Source organism: Pundamilia nyererei, unplaced genomic scaffold (assembly GCF_000239375.1).
Source record: "Pundamilia nyererei isolate P.nyererei 1_Seehausen unplaced genomic scaffold, PunNye1.0 scaffold00066, whole genome shotgun sequence".
Lineage (NCBI taxonomy): Eukaryota > Metazoa > Chordata > Actinopteri > Cichliformes > Cichlidae > Pundamilia > Pundamilia nyererei.
This window is the reverse complement of record NW_005187467.1, coordinates 2603123-2624828: the sequence shown is the minus strand read 5'-3', so window position 1 is coordinate 2624828 and position 21706 is coordinate 2603123. Positions and strand designations below refer to the sequence as shown.

Genomic DNA, 21706 nt, shown 5'->3' with positions numbered 1-21706 from the left:
ACTGGGCTTGTCAGCTTGTCAGAGGAAAGTGCTCTGCTGGGGAAAGCACCTGACATCTGGAGGACCTCTGCGATTAGATTGCCCTAGCAAGAAGCAGGACAATGTTCCCACATGATTTGGATAAATAGAACTTTTGATCCCATTAGGAGTGGATTGTGAGCAGGGTTTCAAAGCATAATTTGAATCTCTAGTGACAAAAACAGTGACTTCTTAAATAAAACAGAAAACATTAAGACAGTTAATCCTGCAAATTGCAAATTGCACGAGATATTAATATAATCATAGACCAAATTTTCCGAAATGGATTAAAAACAAACAAACATGCACACAACAGTAAGTATTAAAAAATGTGAGTTTGGAGGGTAATGAAGACGTGCAGAGCATATTCACTCCAGCGCAACCCAGGAGAGGGAGACAAAGCTCTTCTGCACTCACATTGATACAGCTGGACTTCTCATTCCCTTATTAATGTGGATATTTTGGAGTAATTCAACTATATTTGAATGTATATTTAATAAAGACCGCTAGTCTGCTTTTGGCGTGTTTAAACGAATTAACTTGCTCACATATCTTATTGCAAGTTCTGCTGGGGACATACGCAAAGTCACGTCTAATACATAAATAGCACCACATTCTTTTACTAAATGAAACTGAGCGTTTATCCGACGCGACATTCTTTTTCCACCCAGAATGACACAAACCACGTCCATTTAAAACCTGGCTAACGCGTTCCGGAGGAGAGATATCGACCAATTGGCTGAGTGGAGGGCGTGGCTCTCCTTACTCCCGCTAGGCAGGAGTATGAAGTTTGGGCTATCAGTGCACAGCTACTGTGAGAGAATGGTGCACCTCAGTCCTCACAGGTGCGTGATATTATCCAACTCCGATTTTGTACTCTTGCAACTTTAACCGAGGTACGCGGTTTACAAGGTTGCATGCACAAAGTTGAAGGTGTTTCCTCTGCAGTTCCACTCTACAAATGGCTTGGATTATTCACCCGCATCTGCACGGGACTGGCGCCGCTCTGATTCTGCTCGCAGTGATTCTGACAGGTGATGTGGTTGCACAGGTTTTTGACAGCTATGGATTATCATACGCTTTGAGGGCTGAGCTGTCAGAAGACACGATATTGGTTGCCAATAATGGGATACGCGTGCCTTTCGGGAGATCAGTCTTCATTGATCCCATCAACGATTTGGTTATCCAAGTTCAGCCCGGTGATAGATGCAGCATAACAGTCCTAGACAACGATCCTTTGTCTCAAAGGCCTGGACACCTGTCTCCGAAAAAGTTTCCGTGTGAATTTGGTCCCAATGACGTGAAGTATTCTCACTTTGGCTCTCGGAGTCCCCCGAAGGATAGAGTGAGGTTACAACTCAGGTACGACACGCAAACGGATACAATTATAATACCTTTTATGATGGAGGTGGAGGTTATTTTTACACAGCTGGAGGTGCTGACGAAAAACATGCCGCTCACTGTTGAAAAACTGCTCGGCACAAGTAATCCCATCGATAAGAAAATTTTAGAATTCACCTATGATAGAAGTGCGCATCAGTGCAAAATAGCTTCCCTCTCCAGTGGCAATGTGCTGCCCAGGTATGGAAAACTTGTGGATGAAGAGAGCCTCGGAACAATGGTGGACTGTGATGAGTTTATTAAAATGAACACCCGTTATCAGCACACTTTCGCTTTGAAGTCACCTAACAGAGATTACATTCCGATGGTTGTGGAATTACATGATAAAGAAGGCAATTTGCTCAAGCAGGAATTTTTCCAGATTCTGGTCAGAATCAAAGAGGGTGAAGACAACATACCTCCTAAACCCAGCTTTGTTGCCATGATGATGATGGAAGTAGATCAGTTTGTAATGACAGCAATAACCACGGATATGCTGGCTGCAGAGGATGTTGAGTCTAATCCTGATGAATTAATCTTCAATATTACATCTCCCCTGTCCTTTGAGGAAGGCTACATAGTAAGCACTGATGATAGGAATTTGCCAATAACCTCATTTTACCAAGGAGACCTCAAAGAGCTGAAAATTGCCTACAAGCCCCCTGCTGTGGATTCGGACACTGAGAGGATTTTCCAGATTGAGTTTGAGGTTGTGGATGGAGAGGGAGCTGTGTCAGATCCTTTTGCTTTCATGATTGTTGTAAAGCCTATGAACACGCTGGCCCCTGTGGTTACTAGGAATACTGGACAATTGCTGTATGAGGGTCAGTCCAGGCCTCTGTCCAGTTCACAGAATCTGGAAATCAGTGATGAGGATAATTTAGAGAAAGTCAAAATGACTGTTATTGATGGCCTGAGGCATGGTGAATTGACTGTTCTGGGCTCCAGGAGGAAATTTTTCACCCCAGCTGACCTTGATGCTGGTGTAGTAATTTATCAACATGATGGCAGTGACACGTACAGTGATAATATTGTTTTCAGAATGACAGATGGCACAAATGAGGTGGAGTTTCTGTTTCCTATTACTGTTGTGCCGACAGATGACGAGCCTCCCATTATAAATGCCAACACTGGTTTGGTTTTATTCAAAAACCAAATGATGCCTATCACCTCGCTTATGCTCAGTGCAGCAGACATCGACTCAGAAGATTCCACAATTAAATTCACAATCGAGCCTCCTTTTTCCACACTGGGACAGGTGATGCTGCGTCAGTCTGAGGCCCCAGAAGACCCATCAACCTGGAAGTTTAATACAGAGGACGAAATGTATGAGAAAGTAGTGACTGAATGGCTGCAGCAGGATATTACTGATGGTAAACTGTTTTACAAGCACATTGGACCTCACAGTACCAGCACAGTCATGGATCAGTTTGTGTTTACGGTTCAAGATGACAATGACCCACCAAATCAATCAGGTCAAAGCTCATTTGTCATCAAAATTCTCCCTGTTGACGACCTTCCACCTGAACTATACCCTGGGGCGACGCTGCAAATGACTGTGCATGAGTATCAGCTTACTTACTTCCGAAAGAAATTCCTCCGTTACACTGACCTCGATTCAGACGATCGTGATCTCAAATATACAATCGTGCAGCCACCGACAGACACAGATGAGAACAGCCCTGTTGTACTCGGAGCTTTGGTATTGACTGAAAATCCAAACACCGAAGTCACAACTTTCACTCAGGCTCAAATCAATCACCACAAAATAGCTTACAAACCACCTGATCTTGAGCTTGGAATTACCACTCATGTTTTGCAGTTTAGATACACTGTTGAGGATGTTTCTGGGAATACTGTAGAAGGGGTTTTCACTATATTTTTAAAGCCTGTGGACAACAAGCCGCCTCAAATAAAGAACTCTGGATTTACTGTGCTTGAGCGTGGCAGATATATCCTTACGAGTGCTGAGCTGGACACCTCTGACACAGACACGGAAAAGAAAAAGATAACCTTCACCTTAACTCAGCCACCACTGCATGGTCAGGTCCAGTTTACATTCATTGATATGACCAAAGGAAATGCTTTCAGTCTAGAGGATATTGCAAATGGCCTAATTTCATACATTCATAATGGAGATGAATCAACAGTAGATTCCATACAAATAGATGTCAGCGATGGGGTGCACATAGTCCCAATTACTATAAAGATCAATGTGAAGCCAATTGATGATGAGGCTCCAACTATAAGTCTTCCTGCTGGCACAATTGGCTCCTACATAGATGTACTGGAAAATGGAGCAACAGAAATCACAAGTAATGTCATTCAAGGAAGAGATGAGGACACAGATGACCTCAGATTAACCTTCATAGTTGAAGACCCGCCGTCATTGGGTGAAATCCTGGTTAGAGGTGTTTCATCGGGCACATTCACCCAAGCTGATATTATTAATGGCTTTGTGGTCTATGCTCACACAAGTGGGGAGATAGGCTCAAGCACAAAGGAGGACTTTTTCAATCTCACTTTGACAGACATGTCTGATGAGTGGACTGTGGGAGGAAATAAGATCACAGGTGTCAGAGTGCATGTCACCATTCTTCCTCTGGACAGCCAGGCTCCAGAGGTCTTTGTGGGGCCGCAGTTCACTGTTGTTGAGGGAGAGAAGCATGCCATTCAGATTCTCCACATAAGCGCAGATGATGTCGACACCCCCAGCGATGACCTTCTATGTACAATCATCGTACAGCCGACTTCAGGGTATGTGGAAAATATTTCCCCAGCCCCAGGCTCAGAGAAATCCAGGTCTGGAACAGCTATTAGTGCTTTCACCATCAAGGACATCAAACAGAATCACATTTATTATGTTCAAAGCATTCACAAAGGAGTCGAGCCAGTAGAAGACAGGTTTACATTCAGATGCTCTGATGGCATCAATTTCTCTGAAAGGCACTTTTTCCCCATCTCCATAATCCCCTCTAATGATGAAAAACCAGAGATTTACATGAGAGAGTTTGTGGTTATGGAGGGCATGAACATAGTTATTGACACTCCCATTCTGAATGGTGCTGATGCTGATCTCCCCTCTGATCAGCTGACATTCATCATCACCAAACCCCCCAAGCATGGATTTATTCTCAATCAGCTCACTACTGGCACCGTCCCTGTGTCTAACTTTACCTTGGATCAGATCAGGGAGGCCTCCAGCTACGTGTATGAGCATGATGACTCAGAGACCACAGAGGACAGCTTTGATATTGTTCTTACAGATGGAAAGTTCAGTGTGGAGAAAACAGTCATTGTTATGATTATCCCTGTGGACGACGAAACCCCAAGGATGGCAATCAATGATGGCCTTGAAATAGAGATAGGTGATGTGAAAGTCATTAACAGCGATGTTTTAAAAGCTACTGATCTGGACTCTGAGGATAGCACGCTAACATATATAATTCGATACGGACCCGGTCAAGGGTGTTTGCAAAGAGCGACGCCTTCGGGGACGTTGCAAAATATCACAGTTGGAATGAATATTACACAAAGCGAGGTGGATCAGGGTCTGATTGTGTACATCCACAATGGACAAGAGGGAATTCGAGACCTCATCAAGTTTGATGTGACTGATGGCATCAACCCTTTGATTGACAGATACTTCTATGTTACAATCGGCAGCATAGACATGGTTTTCCCTGATGTGGTCAGTAAAGGTGTATCTCTTAAAGAGGGTGGCAGGGTTACTTTGACAACAGACCTCCTCAGTACCAGTGACCTCAACAGCCCAGATGAACACTTAGTTTTCACAATCACCCGAGCACCAGTCAGAGGACACCTGGAGTGCACAGACACACCTGGGATGCCCATCTCATCCTTTACACAGCTCCAGCTGGCTGGCAACAAAATCTACTACATTCACACATCGGATGACGAAGTGAAAATGGATAGCTTTGAATTTGAAGTGACTGATGGCTATAATCCCGTGTTCCGCACTTTCCGCATCTCCATCGCTGATGTGGATAATAAAAAGCCTGTACTGACGGTACACAGTCTGGCAGTGACTGAGGGAGAAAACAAACTCATCACACCTTTTGAGCTAACAGTTGAAGACAGGGACACCGTTGACCGTCTCTTGAAATTCACAGTCACTCAGATTCCAGTTCATGGTCGCCTGCTCTTTAACAACACCCGGCCTGTCACCTCATTCACAAAGCAGGACTTGAATGAGAACTTGATCAGCTACAGGCACGATGGCACAGAGAGTACAGAGGACAGTTTCTCCTTCACTGTCACCGATGGCACTCACACAGACTTCTATGTCTTCCCCGATACTGTATTTGAGACCCGAAAGCCTCAAATGATGAAGATTACCATCCTCTCCATGGATAATGGTGTACCACAGGTTCTGGTTAATAAAGGTGCTCCAACACTGCGGGTTTTGGAGACAGGCCACTTAGGCTTTGTGATCACTAGTAAGACCCTGAAAGCAGAGGACAGAGACAGCATTCAGGACTCTGTGACCTTTAGGATTACTGTAGCCCCAAAACATGGCTACCTTATCAACCACGCCAGAGGAAATGCAACTATCAACAGCTTCACGCAAGGTAAGAAGGCTGCTCTTTAAAACTTTTCAGTCCTGTGACATTCTGATGGATTTGCAATCTGCTGCAGTAAAACTCACGTAGAAGACTTTTCAAAATATTCAGAGCAGTCTGATGTGAATTTAATCTTACCCTGCTTTTACTTAGACTTTTAAATGGCCTTACTCCAATGGTCTTAAAAATCGTAAACTTTTTGTTTTCACTCTAGAGAGCACCTGTTTACAGAAAGAAGTATGCTAGTGCCTCAGGCTGACTAGTTCGCTCTGGAGGAGAGCATTTTTCAAACAGTGCCTAAAACATTTCACTTTGGAGGAAACTTAGGGTGGTTTGTGCTTTACCAGAGGAATATAACAGTAGACAAGAGAATTAGAGACGTGATGATAAATAATGTGAACATGCAAACATGTCAGAGGGAGAGAGATGCGGTATTCTAGCTCCCAGCAAATCACTGGCTTTGTAAATAACATGGTGCAGTACAGAAGTTACATTTCAAACAGACCAGAGGGGTGTCTTGGTAATGGTAAATATCAGGATAGCAGCCACAGTCAATATCCACGTATTCCCTGCTTTTATTTACTAAGCCACTGTGAGATGCTTTCCCCTAGAGGCCTGTTCAATATTTCAAGAGTTCTCACAAGAGTAAACAGACAGTAAATAAAGACACTATCTCCTGGGCATTTGAAAGTTTAGGCTACACATTTGTATGCATCTGTCCCTTTGAAGGGAGATATTCTGACATAAAATATTGAACGCAGCAAGTGGAAACTTTGCAGTTTTTAGTGCTATAAGGAAGCTTGTCTAGCACCACGCTATCAAGATGGCAAGCAGACAGACTGCTGTGATGGCATCCCACGAGTCAAGCTGGTCTTAATGTCCGGCATCATTCAAGAGTCTTATTTGTTTACAGCCCTTTCAGGCAGTTCTTTTTGCTCGGATTCCCCTGGTGCTGTCAGCGTGCACATTTAGGCACACAGGCACAAAGACACTGACAAGTAGATAGGAACAAACTGAACATATTTTGTTAGTTGTTTTTGCCAAATAGCTGATGCAAAATTTTGTGAGCAGGATTTTTCTTGTACTTATGTAAATGTGCTCTTTTTCAGCTGAAATTGACGACATGAGCATATGCTATATTCTGAGGGATGGGGACAACGCGACAAACGACATCTTTCATTTCTCCATTGAGGACAGCGGTAAGTTCCTCAATTTAAACATCCACTCTTGGAGTTATATTGAGTGATAGCCGTTAAATTTGAAATGAGTCTGTGACACGCTCACTTTTGAGGATGATACAGTGAATTTGTCACGCTGTTGCTGTTTAATAAATTCAGATTTCTCTAAGAAGGGTAAGGCTTGAATCCACTCAACAATGTGCCTAATTAGGCAGAATTACAAATCAAAAGGCATCTGCAAAGATTGCAGAGATTTCCATTATTTCAGCTTAAGTAAGTGAGATAACAGGCATGCAGTGAAATAGAAGGAAAGATGTATTGTTTCTGGGTAGCTTTTGTTTATGCTCTGGTGAATTTCATTCCACCAGCATTTCGGAGAAAAAAGGAATATTAGATCTTTTACGCCTATTAACATTTTATTCAAATATTTATTAGTATATTCATTAGTTTGTCCTACTGCAAATGATGCCATAGGTAGGTCAGTCTTTTAGCACCTAATGTAGTCGCTCGTTATTTTTTAGAAAGTAATGATTGATTTAGCCAGTTACTAATTAGTAGAGCTGTAGATATGTAATCAGACGCAGGCTCTGTGAATGGTTTGAGGCAATCATGCCGGTGTTGCCGATTAGCAGAAGCAGTGTGCCTGACAGTGTGTCCTTTCTGCTATCCTTCAGCTGTGATGAGTGAGCACAAAGGACGGCTCTAATAGGGGCCCTCTTTTCCCACAAGCACCTCGGCGAGCTCCCATTCTCATTTCTCATTTTCCGTGCCTTCGGTTTGATATTTGACAGGTTAAAATCAATCTCAACAGGTGGATGGGGCGCTAATAAGAGATGACTCAAATGCAGGAGCTGGTACTGAATATCAGCAGTTGAGCCCATGCAGATTTTTTTGTTGCTGAGTGAGGGCTCAGTCCCTTATTATTGTCTCACTTGGGCTTTCTTTTTTTGTTTTGTTTTAATGGATCTCTGTGGGCCTCTCTTCCTCTTTGTCACTTTCTTTCTCTGTGTACCTTGCTTGATGCTTGATGACACACATATCCCCACACTGGTAGTTTATCTTCCAGACTGGCAATTAGATTCACTCCTTTCAGCGCTCACTGCGAGACTTCAAAACAGCTTTTGTCTTATTCCGTCCTCAATCATAGTTATGTCCTCAAACAAAACAAAGCATAAAATGGCAACTATCAGATACAGTGCACCTCTCTAAAATGTCATTCTTTGATATGAAAATTGTACTTTATAGTGGCACCTAAAGAGCTTAACAAATTGATGAATGATCTCATTGGATGGCCGATCCATAAGGACTCACCACGTACTGCAGTGCAGTTTTTGAGGCAATCAGTGAAGATTTTTTTTTTTAATAAGATTTAAGCTGGGCTGGTGGCTGCCCTAAATCCCTAGACAGAGCCTGCAGCTCTTTGAACAGCCGTGTTGTGGAGGAGCTGAATGCCGTACACTGGCACACAGCTGCACTATGTCATGTTCAGCAGTGGAAAACATTCTCTTTCTCGCTTCAAGTTCATTGGGAAATTTACCAAATGCACTTGGCAATGCTATGAGTGTGAAAAGTTGCTTTTCATGTTGCAGCTGTTCAGTGAGATTCCACGGGTTTATGCCAATAGTTGTGACGAACTGTGAATGTAGTCACATTTTCGAGTATGCGCCTGCTGCTGACTTCTGATTACCATAATTTGTGTGCTTAAGCGTGCTGGTCATTGTTTAAACAGCACATGTGCAAAGCTATTGGATTTATTTATTTACTGTTTTTCCCTCTTCCAGGTGAGGTCATGTATTGGGTTTTAGTACACCACACAAAGGCCTATAGGATTTCTTCTGGTTCCATTGTCAGTCCAAACATAAAGTGACTGTCTGCACTTATTACAGGGCAGTACGCTAATTTACTCCCGGCATGTATTCTCACAAAGGAGGATGAATGGAAAGTGCAAAGCCATTCATTGTGCTCCATCTAAATACTTATGGCAGTCTCACTTCTAACCACAAGCTTGCTTTAATTGTAGAAGCTGACATCATAGTTTTCCTAATAGATGGGTTGTCTTGTTAACCAGGGTACAGTGTTGGATTTTAATCTGAGCTGCCAGAGCGTCAGTTCCTCTTTGCAACAATGTATTTTCTGACTTCTACATGTTTCTAATTGTAAATGGTGAGTTCAGAGCCCAAATGTGAAACTGTGCTAGACCTGACTCGCTCTCATCCATTGTGTAGCACAGTTGTATTAGAGTATCGACTAAAGTAATGACCTGTGCTTTAAGCAGGCAGATATTTTGTTTACCTTGATTAATTATGTTTGTGCAATTTAGGCGGTTTCACTTGATTAACTCGGCCACATAAAGAGAGGAGATGGGCTTTTTACTACAAGTAAAAACAACTGGGCCACATCCCAAAGTGCTTAGCATTTTTAATTAGTGAATAGAGTTTCTTACAAAGTACAACTTTTAATCCTGTTAGTGTATAAAAACAGAATAATATTGAATTTACTTCCAGATTATGCTGCATTTTATGTGCAGTGGTCTACAAATGATTTGTGCTTTTTTTTAAAAATCTGATTTATTTTCCTCTTGAATTTCTTTAGCATCTTAAAGTTGATACTGCCGGCTTTTAAAGCTGCATTTAAGGTGTTTTTGCCAAAAAGGAGACCACAGGATGAATGTTACCAGTGATGCTTGTGTATAATTTTTTGTCATCCTTGTCAGAGCTTTAAATTAATCATTCCAAATGACTAAATTCACACATTTTAACTTGTAGAGATGTCTGCTGTTTTGAAGAAACTGTTGCCCAAATGGAATGTCGATTTTTTCGGAGGGGGGGTTGTATCTGTGTGCCTGTATGTGTGCTGCCCTTGTTATTCTAACTCAGTTAATTGTTGTGTTTTGATGGACTCCAGCTCTCCCCTTGTCTCCTAGGGATTCAGTTGCATTCAGGTGAGCTTACCTGAGCACACACGAGCCCTCGCATTCCCAGGCAGTTGTTTATGGAGCTGATTCCCTGTCTGCCTCCAGCCAGTCAGTCAACCTCACAAATGTTCTTAATGACAGACACAATGTAGTACTCTTTGTTTTTTATTCCAGGCGCTCAGTATATTTTTATTTTTTATTTTTATTTAAGTGAGCTACAAAAAGGCAGCAAAAGATCATTAATAGTTTGGGAAAAGAAACGTATTTTTAAGGTCAAACTCTGCAGGCATGTACAAAATGTCCATGTTTTCCTCATTTGACTAATGAGACTCGTTCGCTGTAAGAAGCATAGAGTATGTAAGTCAATAATTTCTAGTGAAATGGGTCAGCAGTGAAAAGAAAAATAGAATCACTTTCTGTCTGGAACACATTTTCTCACATGGAAAGAGACAATAGGGTGCATGTCTGCAGAGCCCACCTCTACAAGCGTGTTTTGTTTGTTATTTCTGCTTCGTATAACAAGATAAGTTCAGGTCACCGTGCATACCTCGACCTAATAAATCCTCCAAACCATTTTTCACCTGCAGTAACATCTGATATGTATGTTGTCAACATAACTTCCATGTTATCGGTGTGTAATCTCTTGTGACAATGGGTGCATACTCCATCTTCTTTGTCTCCCCTCCTAATTCCAGGCTTGGGGGGGGGGGGGGGGGGGGGGGATTATCTTACTCCCCATTGCGTGCTAGAGTACAACAAAAGTAAGTGTAGAACATGCACTCACATGCAGTTGTGAGGTTAGTATAGCTATATGCTATAATATCCCCATCACCGCACAGGAGATGACTCTGCAGTTTTGCAGCGTTTCTAGCCTGCTATTAATGAAACTGTCTCTTCTATACTTTCTTGTGGGGTATAACATTCCTCTGTCCTTGGGACCACTGGTATGAATCATATTCATAAAGTATGCTTTAAGCTTCAGCAAATGACATAGCTGGTCTCGTTGTAGTGATAGTTTAAAGGGGTTTCAGGGTGTTTCTGTTTTCTTCACAGTCCAGCTGTGCTGCAGACAATAAAATAGGTGAAGTCGTTTTATTGTTATGGAAAAAGCATTTAGTGATAAAACATCTGGGCTTTGATTACAGAGCTGTTCCTGAGGCACAGCTGCTGCACTTTGGGGCTGAAAAACTGAATTACAGAATGGATTTAGACTAATCATTTTAGTTGGAGAGTGATTTGCGTCTCTTACCGGTCCCTTATGTCGTCAGCAGCTAACTTTGTGTTATAATTTTCTCACTAGTCTGCATTGCAGTTATATTTGCAATGTTTACCACCCAGCAGCAGCCTTCTCTATTCAGCACAGCATAACGAGGTGTATGTGCAAGTTTGCTTTCCTTTAATGTGTGTGTGAAGCGTAGAGACGACTTAAATGAAAGCATATCCGCAAAGAGCTGCTGCGACTAACCAAACAGATGAAAAACCTGTGCTCATCTGTGAGGGGATCAAACATTCGCTGTTATCTAGCAGTCTTGAGCCAGCGAAATACTTAAAAAAAAAAGAGATTAAAATGCTTTTATTGATGATGAAAAGATGATAGTAGAATTCTCCGAGGCAGGAACGCCTAAATATGTTTCAAGAGGTTTCATTGTTCTGAAATGATTTAGGCACTGAATAAGCCAATGAATTCTCTCTTTTTTTTGTTCAGATTTCTTTGCCCAAGTCTGTTGGATCACTTTCAGGCCGTCTGTTAGTGCTGTGCCTCCTTTTTTTATTGCAGTTCATTTTGCTCCTGAGTGCAGATTACAGCTCCGTATTTACAATCTATATTTAGTCCAAAAGGCATATTCTGCTGCCTCAAATGCATCAGAAAAAGAGAACACCAAATCCATTAATGATAGATAATGATGTGGAGCAGCCATGACAATGTCACATTTATTTTTCATTGTGGTGTTTGTGCTGATTACAGCAAAGAATGTGGGTGATTTGTTGCTTAAACATCTAGGGAACTTACTGATTTATTCTGATCTGCTTTAATTTTCCCATTAGAAAACAGAAGGGAAACCCTGTTTGATGATTTTGCTCTCTCTGTCTTTATGTGCTGCCAAAGTGTATGTTGCCAAGGTTAACAAAGCAAAGGCAAATTCCCAAAAGTATAGAAACCTCAGGCCCAGGCTTGTTCTCCGAATGATGATGTGTGTCGTCATTGCTGCCTTAGGTTATCAGTCTAGCAGAACTGAGATTCCTCTGGTGAAAATCCCCATTATGTGGAAAAAAAGGGTTAAAGTTTGAGTCATCGGGTTTTAGGATGGCCCCAGACAAATTGAGTCATACTTAAAATAAATATAACAGGGGCAGAACAAAAAGGAAATAAACTTTAGGTCAAATTAAACTATTCAGGAATTTATTTTGCGTTATTATGTCACAATATAAAATATCACTTTCTTTTCATGCTCTGCGATGTGTCCTGTGTGATTTTTGGCCTCATGAAATCGCCCGATGGGACTGTTTTGACAAACAGCAGGGAATCTGAGTGTTTGTGATGCTACAGTTGCTGCTGTAACAACTCTCTTTTCACAGGAGTAGAGCTTTTGTTCACTTTTGAAAAATCACTCTGGATAATGTGTTTCTGGCCCCTGAATCCCAGCAGTGGACCAGAGCTGCTCCTCTCCGCCCTGCCGCATGATAAGCCACTGACAGCTGGGCCGAGGCTGTAGTGTGTCACAACTCTCTCCAGCTATACTTGGGTTTCATGATTGGAGCCCTTTGCACGCTGCACCTCCTTTGTACACATTTTTCATGCACGTTCACATTCGCGTACACAAAGCATTGACCGTCTTTCCATCACTGGGCCAGCTGTCTGATTTCATAATCAGAGATGAGGCTGGCACTGCTAAAATGTTTCATCAAGATGCTTGGCATCAGCTACAGTTTAATTGATAACGGCTTTGTCTTTGATTTCAAGCTGTTGTCTCTTTTGATTAGAGTGCTGTGATGTAGAGCAGAAACAACACCAGCTTCTTTCATTGTGATATCATCAGCATATTATTGAGGAGGGGCAGACGGGTTCAAGTTAGGGGTGCGAATACATCACGGATCGGTTGCACTGGTGATAGACAGATTAATAGATGAAGTCAGGCAGGAGTCTCTTTGGACTATATTGTTTGCAGATGAGATTGTAATTTGTAGCGAGAGTAGTGGCACGGTGGAACTGAGCCTGCAGAGGTGGAGGTATGTTCTGGAGAGAAGAGGAATGAAAAGTAGTACATGCAAGACAGAATACATATGTGTGAATGAGAGAGAGAGAGACGGATGTAACAGTGACCCTACAAGGAGTAGAAATAATAAAAGTGGATGAGTTTAAATAGGTGAGGTCAGCTATCCAAATCAGACCATGTACACGGGAGGTGAAGAAGAGCGTATTGACATGGTGGAGTGACTGGAGATGAGTGTCAGCTGTGATTTGTGATGGATAGAAGCAACAGTGAAAAGGATGGTCTTATGGTAGATGTTTGGTTTAGAGACAGTGGCACTAATGAAAAGACAGGAGGCCAAGCTTTGGAAATGAGTGCATCAGAGGGACAGCTCAGGTCGAGTGGTTTGAAAACAAAGTTAGAGAGGCAAGGCTGAGATAGTTTGCACAGGTGCAGGGGAGTGATAGTGGATATATTGGACACAATATGTTGAATATGGAACCACCAGGCAGGAGGCAAAGTGGAAGACCACAGAGAAGATTCAAGGATGTAGTAGAAGGAGGACGTGCAGAGCGTTGGTGTGACAGAAGAGGATATTAGGGACAGGGTGAGGAGGAGGCAGATCACCCGAAAGAAGAAGAATAAGAATAAGTTTAGTATATAAATATGCAAGGGAAATATATACAGTAGAGAGGAACTGAAGATGATACGCATTTAGACACAGACTCACTTGAGAAGGTTTTTATTTTCGCACATGGTAGGAGTGTGTCTCTGGGCTCTCGTCTCATGAAAGGTGCTGATGAAACCCTTTGGGGATTCTGATCAAGCTCCCACTCACCATCACCTCCTTTCTATAAGTGTAGCCTGATACTCAGGATATGAGGAGTCATCGTGTGGAGAAATGGATTGGGAGGTGGGGGGGTAGTCATAGGAGATGAAAGATTGAAGTGCTTTGTTGGTCCCTGTATTGGTGAGGGCAAGGCGTCAAGCTGCTTCCTGTCGCCTGTAGCGACGGCATGAATGTGCTGATGTGCACTTCACTCTCTAAACACTGCCTGTGTTGACAAGGTGTGAGAGCGCAAATGTAGTAGGTAAACTCTGCATGAGTTCAGCTGGATCTACATATGAATATAAATGATTTAGAGTTTGCTATAGATTTGATTAGCCGTGAAGAAATGTTATGTAGTCAGTAAGTATCAAGCTTCTCTCCATTTCAAGGAATGTATGACAGCCTCAAACTATGGTTATTTAATTCAGACAACATTCCCGTCGCTCACTTCATCTATTCTCTTATATTTTTTTACAGAGCTGAAGGCAGTGCATATCAGTATTTTTCCACTACTGGTCAAGTAATATGTCCCACCAAAAGTTGCATTTGATATGTGAATCAATTCTTAGTTATTTGTCTTACATTGCATTTTCTAAAATTTGTTTTGGCTTATATCAGTTTGAGAAGCACAAAAATAATTCAAAGACAGCCGTGGAAATGTCCAGCACTCAGATGAACCCTTCCCCCCATTAAGAAAACTCAGGAATGTCTTGCTGCCAGAAATTAACTAGACCATGCATGGGCTTATCTTGGTTTTCCAGCACATGAGCTTGGAGTGAAGTGAAGAGTTACATATTAGCAAGATAATGGGACAAGAGACAGAAATAAAGGCCAAAGGAAGCAAGTTGAGACAACTGAGCAGTCTGGTAAAGAGGTTGCATTTTACTGCTTATTTTTTCAGGCGACTGGCTAAAGCTACTACCCTCGCCACCAAACATTACTTCAAACGTGATCAGTGGTTAATAAGTCATAAGTATGAGCAGAACATTTGGTGCGATTAAAGCTTCGAAACATCAGGTGCAGATTTAATTTCAACTTTAAAAAGAGGTGATAATGTTTTAAAGGATATTCAGTGTGAAATTTAACAAAGCAATCTGAAGGTAAGAATGACATTTCTGCTCTCTTGTAACTCCAACATTCATCTCTTGTCCTTCATGTCTAATAGTTTTCAGTCTGAGAAATATTCAGATTCATTACATCGCATTACTTTATTCCATTCCATGGGATGCCAGGTAATTGTGGTCCCTACAACACTGAGTGCCTTTATGTGGTAGCACACAACACAGTGGTCTCTGAAGAGAATAAATTTAAATGATAGTATTATGCAATGTGGTATACTCCGAATAGAGGTCTTGCAGCACAGAACTCATCCATGCAACGACAAGAGTGTATCTGACTTTGTACCAGAAGTCGGTTTTCATATCATAAGGTTCACTTTCGCCAACAAAGACTTCCAGAAGCTATTTTGACAATGATTCAAAGGCCAGAAAAAAAAAAGAAAAATCCATTTGATTGCCTATATTAAATGTTGCAGGCATCCTTAGAAGTACTCTTCTTTTAACATGCCAGCAAATATTTTTGAACCCAGGGCTTGTTCTGCTGCACAGACTAATCTTCAGTCCAATATTAAAAGGAGAAGACAATAACAACACTAAGTCCTTAGACATTTTCTTCGCTCTTTTCATGAATGCAGAACAGCATGCTTATCTTTAAAATGCAGGTTTGCACAGTTCTACTCAATGGCTTCTTTTCATCCATCATAAACAAAGGGCCAACAGTTATTTAACACTTCTTTAGGAATTACCATTTCAGCTTTTTAGGGAGCATTTCGCTCCAAGGCAAACGCTTTACTACATGTGAGGATTTGCAAGTAACAACTGTGAAATGCAGCTGAAACATGTTGTTATAGCCGAAGCCAATGGAGGCCGGCCCAACAGACTCGAGAAATGCCCGGCTTTATTAGTATGGAGCGCATGAGTCTGGGGGACTGGGATGGGGTTTTTTATTCTGTGGTCTCACACTGCTGCTTTCAGCAAACAGTCCACCATTATTCGGTCTGACAAGAGAGCAAACACTGAGCATTCAAGGGTCAAGAAAAAGTACGCCCCCCCCTCTCTTTGTCAACTCCTGTCTTCCTGCATCCTTATGTTTCTTTGTTTTCCCTCCCATATTCGCACTTAGCCTTGTACCTCCTTGTTATTTTGCTACCTTTGTTCTTCTGTTCAGTTGCCAGCAGTATTTGAGAGTTGGGATACATTTTGCATATGCACCTGTAACAATGTAAGCTCAGGCAGACACATTTTCTTCTGCCTGAGGTTGAGGCTAAGATAAGCTCAAAAGGCATGTTATTCTTGTATTCTTTACAGCATGCTATTTGGAAAGGTGTTTTTTTTTTTTAAATAACTCCATGTAAACGAAACTCAAAGGCTTGCTAAAACAATTTCTGGCACCAGCTTCACTTCACGCAGCTTTTTCAGCAGGTCACAGAAGATTTGCACATCTACCTCAGCAGCTTATGCGCCACGGTGTTCATACTGTACATAATTGACTGGTAATGAGCAAAGAACTCCTGATTTGAAATCCACTGTGACCTTTACTTGTGAATGTTGAAAAAAAGCCCTGTAGTTGCTAATTCAGCCTTTTGTTGTAACTTCCCTTGCTATTGAGAGTTCAGGCTTATGCTCCGTAAACCGTGTGGCTGACTGTTAATTAAGACACTCGAGGCCACGTCCTCTTCGACAGGCTGGAATGCTATTCAAGGGCAATCAATGAATACTTTGTCTGAGCTCACCTATACAATCAAAATATACAAAGCCCTCAGAAGAGGCTTTGATACCTCTTTTGGAAAGAGATATCCTTCAGAAATGTGATGCACTTTAAATTCCCTGTGTATTAACTTTCATGGTTAAATTTCTAAACATTTGTTAAATCTTTATATATTGAAATTTATAACTTGAAATCTATGTCGATCGTGATTTTGTTACGCACTGTATTTTCATCAAATATAAGAAAAATGTAGAAAGTATTAGCCGTAAAGCCATGATAGAGGTCCTGGGCACTGGTATAGCTCACCCATATGCTGAAAGACTACTGCAGCGGCCTGGGTGTCCTCACTTTCCTGTCTGTTTTACGATCCTGTCAACATGCCTAAACACAAAAAGTACCTCTAAAAATATAGAAATAAGTCCTCACCTTGAGTGCTTGGCACAGTGCCCCATGTTGTAAAATCACAAAGTGCAGACATGCACTGCAGAGTTGGCTTCATGCTGCTTCTTAAGATTTCTGGAAATATTCTAATTGAACTAATATTTCCTCCCAAGGCTAATAGGATTGATATAAAAAGCCTGAATGTTTTCATTTGCAGTATGAGATGTCAGTGGTTTGTAAATTTTAGAAACGGTACATTTGTCTATTGTCAGGGTAACTGGAAATTGGAGCTGCCCATGCAAGTCTATACTCTGAACTTGATAACTCTTTAAATGTTTTCATAAATAATTTATGAACTTACATATTTGAGAATAATAAACCTTTAAATGATGGCGATAATTTGCTAACATTTAATTTGTAAGATGGATGTTAGATTTTAATTAATTCTCAACATAACTGCCAACATATAAATGTATAAATGATCTGAATTTATACAGGCGGATTTGTGACTTTGAAACTGGAAATACAGTAGACGTTTTACGACGGATGTTTTTATTTCAAAAATGTATTCTTACCAGTTATTCTCATGTGTCTTTGTGATATCTGCACCCACAAATGACATCATTTGTGGCAGTGTGTGAAGACACTGGAGTGTGAAGAAGATTCCCAGGGAATGGGTGACCTTTCCCTACAGTCACATTGAACTGTACTTCCTCTGCCACATTTCTTTCCTGGGGATGAATAAAGGAGCCTCGTCTGAAATAGGAGCTCTGGGAATTGCTCATTGCCTTTTTACACATGCGAGTGGCTCACTGTGCAGTTTCCACAACAACCTGGTGCTGCAATTAGGAATCAAAAAGTGTAAACAGGATGACTGCTTAAAAGGATCCTTAGTGTCAAGAACAGGGTAGAAGAGAGTATTGAAATCATGATGTTAAGTGTTTTGAATTTCATTCTGCAGATGCTGGGTAGAATTTTTTTTAATTTTCTGATTCTTGTGAGGAGCTGATAATTTGATTCTGTTTTGATTTTGTAAAATGTTTTATGAAACTAAAAAAAATGCCTTTAAGTGTAATCCAATCATGGCCAACATAGTTATAGTTGTCACCCCATAAAGTCTCAGAGCAGAGATGTAATGCAATAAGGAGACATTGACCTTCTAAACAGCTTTTTAAAAAATCAGGATTTAGTCACTAAGGACAGGTAATTCTAACTGCTACACTTCAAATTTGGAAAGAGCTCTGAGAATTTAATCACCTTTGGGTTCAGATGTTAATCTCGAAGAACTTTCCCTACTGAGAGCAAAGCATTGCTTGCTTTAAGCCTTGCATGGCTCTCTGACCTGGCACCTTTGTACAAAAGCACCTCTCGCCTTTCTTTCAGCATTCACAAATCTTGCCCCAGAGTGACCACCGTGTGTTGGAGTGGACACAGAGGCAACAGCAGCCAGAAGGGACGCTGCTGGAGTGGCCAGATTTATGGCAGACCAGTTCCCTGAAAGTCTGTGCTTATAGAAAAGGGTTTAGGACCTGTGAAATCATAACCATTCTAAATCTTTCAAGCCATGGCCAGCTCTCCACTCGTTACTGTGCATACAAGGCTTAGGGAGATTAGACCATATCGCTCGCTCTCTCTTTCTCTACTCTGCCATGTGCTTTTTTTCCTTCAACAGGATTATTAAATCCCCTTTCCCTTAATTGGAGAGGTGAAAAGTATGCTGGTATAGTCTCACACACCATGGACCTAAAAGCAAAGGTCATTTTATAGGAGATGATTATATAACATGTTTGCTTTCCATCACAGAAATTAACCATTGAAAGAAAATTAGGTATTGATTTGTCTCTTGACTTATATGTTCTCAAAGGCGACATTGGCTCCATTATGCAAATTAATTAAAGACGATTATACTAAAATCGCTAAAACCCTGGAGCATAAAATCGATTACACACTAGAGATAAAATAAATAGCATGATTACATCTTTGAGGACACATTGGATTCTGATGAAATTTTAACCTAGCTGTAAGATTGAGAAAGCAACCCAAATTATTCAAAGCAATTTTCAGTGTGACCATAAATATTCACCAAATGTAGCCAATTACCTCAAAGCTTGATGGCAGCCTGATCATTAGATGGGGTGTCTTGCTAATGATCCACATGTTGAATAGACAGACTGATTTACACTTACCGACATTTTTTGATGCTAATTAAAAGATGGCACGAACAGTAGTTGGGGTTTTTTTTGTTATTGTTTCTTTTTTCTTTCTTTTTTTTGCTGCTGGTGATTTAAGAAAAATAGGACTGCATGATAATGTTTTAGAGGCACTGATTAATAGTATGAATGAATTTGGTTTAGCAAATTGCTTCAGGAGACTTTATGCCTCGCACTGCAGGTGTGGAAACATCATTTTGTTATCCACACCAGCGCAAACAAATGAAGTGTAGAAAAACATTATCTGTGCAACACTGAAGCAGAGTTTGTAGTTGGAAACATCTGCATATGAAATACATTTGAACTCATTCCTTAAATATTTATTTCTTGGCTTTTCTCCAACATATAAATGCATAAAAGTCAAATAAAATGTTATTCTGCACTTAAACATGCTCTGCCTTCAGTCTCTGATAGCTGTACAGAGCTGTGAAGTTATACTTTACAAGTTATTTCATGCATTTATTAATAAATTAAAAATAAAGAAATAAATTGAAAAGCTCTTGTGGCTTTTTCTTGTAGTGGGGTCTAATTGCACTCGGAAGCTTTGAAACACAACAAACCAAAACACTTAAATTACTTTGCAGGTTTGGTGCACAATTAGTTATCGAGCTATATTTTTATTAACATTGCAGTGCTGAAATGTGCAGAATGAAAGAGAAGGAGGATTGATTAGCACAGACTGTCTATGTTGACGTTTCATGTTCCTCATGTCCCTTTTGGAGTTCCCTCAGGTCCTTTGGCTTCTGCTTCCAAAATCTGCATCTTAGATTATAAATTAGCCACATGCATGTAAGATAGACACAGCTAGTGCTTAAATACACAGAATAAAAAGCCTTATAAATATGAGTGAAAAGGTGGCTTATAGTGTAAATTGCTCAGCAACACCTCAAAAGCACTGTATAAATGCCAGTCTATTCCATTACATGACAGTGAATTTAGAGTACATTTATTTTTAGATACATTTTGTCTTTTGAGTCTAAAAGGATTCATCAGTTAGTCCCAGTTTATCCTTCATAATCAGCGCAGTGCAACTCTGTGGGCAAAGAGCCGCCTATCTGTCTGCCTGGCTGAATCCATGGGGCACTCTGGCCTGCAATGCTTGACGGTGACCAAATAAGGGCTGACTGCAACATGTATGCAGGGAGGAGACCATTTTGTAAGTTGGCACAGTGCAGCCTTTCACATTCTTTGGCCCCACTCAAAAGGCTTCTGTCCTTCATCACGCATCCACTATGTGAACGGACAGCAGCTACATGAACTGTACAAGAGGGTTTCTCAGATGGTTCATGTATGAGGTTGGCTGTAGTTAAGTGCTTGTTTGCAGAGTCTGACAGTTATCTCTAATATTTAGAGTGACATCCACTGCCAGCGCTTAAAGGCATACTGTGAAACTAACAAAGACAGAACAAAGGCAGTTTGTCAATCTGGTGAATTCATTAAGATTATCCAGGAAAAATAAGGATAATGTGGAAATATGGTCTAATATTAAATCTAAGACTAGCGCTGCAGAGCAGACCCAAACATAAGTGATACAGATATTCACTAAATTCAGTCTCACTACTGTGAGACCTAGTTAAAGATTAACTTGGATGTTTTCCTTTGGGCCTCTTTGAAGTGGAATTAGTCCAACCCCTGCTTATCTTAATTAGAAAAAAATCTAGGGGAGTGAAGTGGTCTTCTGGAAATGAGCACCTCCACTCCCTGAAGCCCATACTAAAGCTTAACAAGACCTTGAGGAACGCTAAACTTAACGTTTTCTAATGTCATTCTGGGACTCTACCTATAATATACTCTGGTATAAACTGTGAACATAAATATTTTTCTTCTGATGTTTGAAAGTGCGGGTCAGTGCTGTGTCGTCCTCGGTCTCTTATGGATAGGGAAAGTGAATAATTAATAGAGCTTGTTCAAGTTTGTGAATAACGCTGAAGGTGAACAGGTGTTTAATGTGAGTGATCCTGAAAAAGAAGGGAAGAAAATCCTCCTTGAGGCTCAGTTTGTTGCGTAGGCACTTTTTTGAGTGTCATGTGAATACTTATGCAAAACAGAACATGAATTGGTGTGCATCTGACTATATTCTGTTCCACTCTCTAGCTGAATATTTTAGTGTGCAAATAATCTGTTGCCTTCATTTTCTATACCTACATAGACTCTATCTAATGTAAGGTTCAGATAAACAAATGGTGGCAGAAGACTAGCCAAAACCTCTGCTTCCATTGCTTCCGTGGAGAACAGGCGCCACAGCTCAGAGATCAC

At 41.0% G+C, this 21706-nt stretch overlaps 1 protein-coding gene across 1 annotated transcript in view; it reads left to right on the top strand.

The window, feature by feature from the left end:
• Nucleotides 1–830: 830 nt before the first annotated feature.
• frem2b (FRAS1 related extracellular matrix 2b) overlaps nt 831–21706 on the top strand; it is a 49408-nt gene continuing 28532 nt past the window's right edge. The window contains exons 1-2 of the mRNA XM_005736007.1: nt 831–5990; nt 7091–7180. Coding sequence (XP_005736064.1) covers nt 980–5990; nt 7091–7180 — 5101 coding nt within the window. The 5' untranslated portion in view covers nt 831–979. The remainder of the gene's footprint in view (nt 5991–7090; nt 7181–21706) is intronic.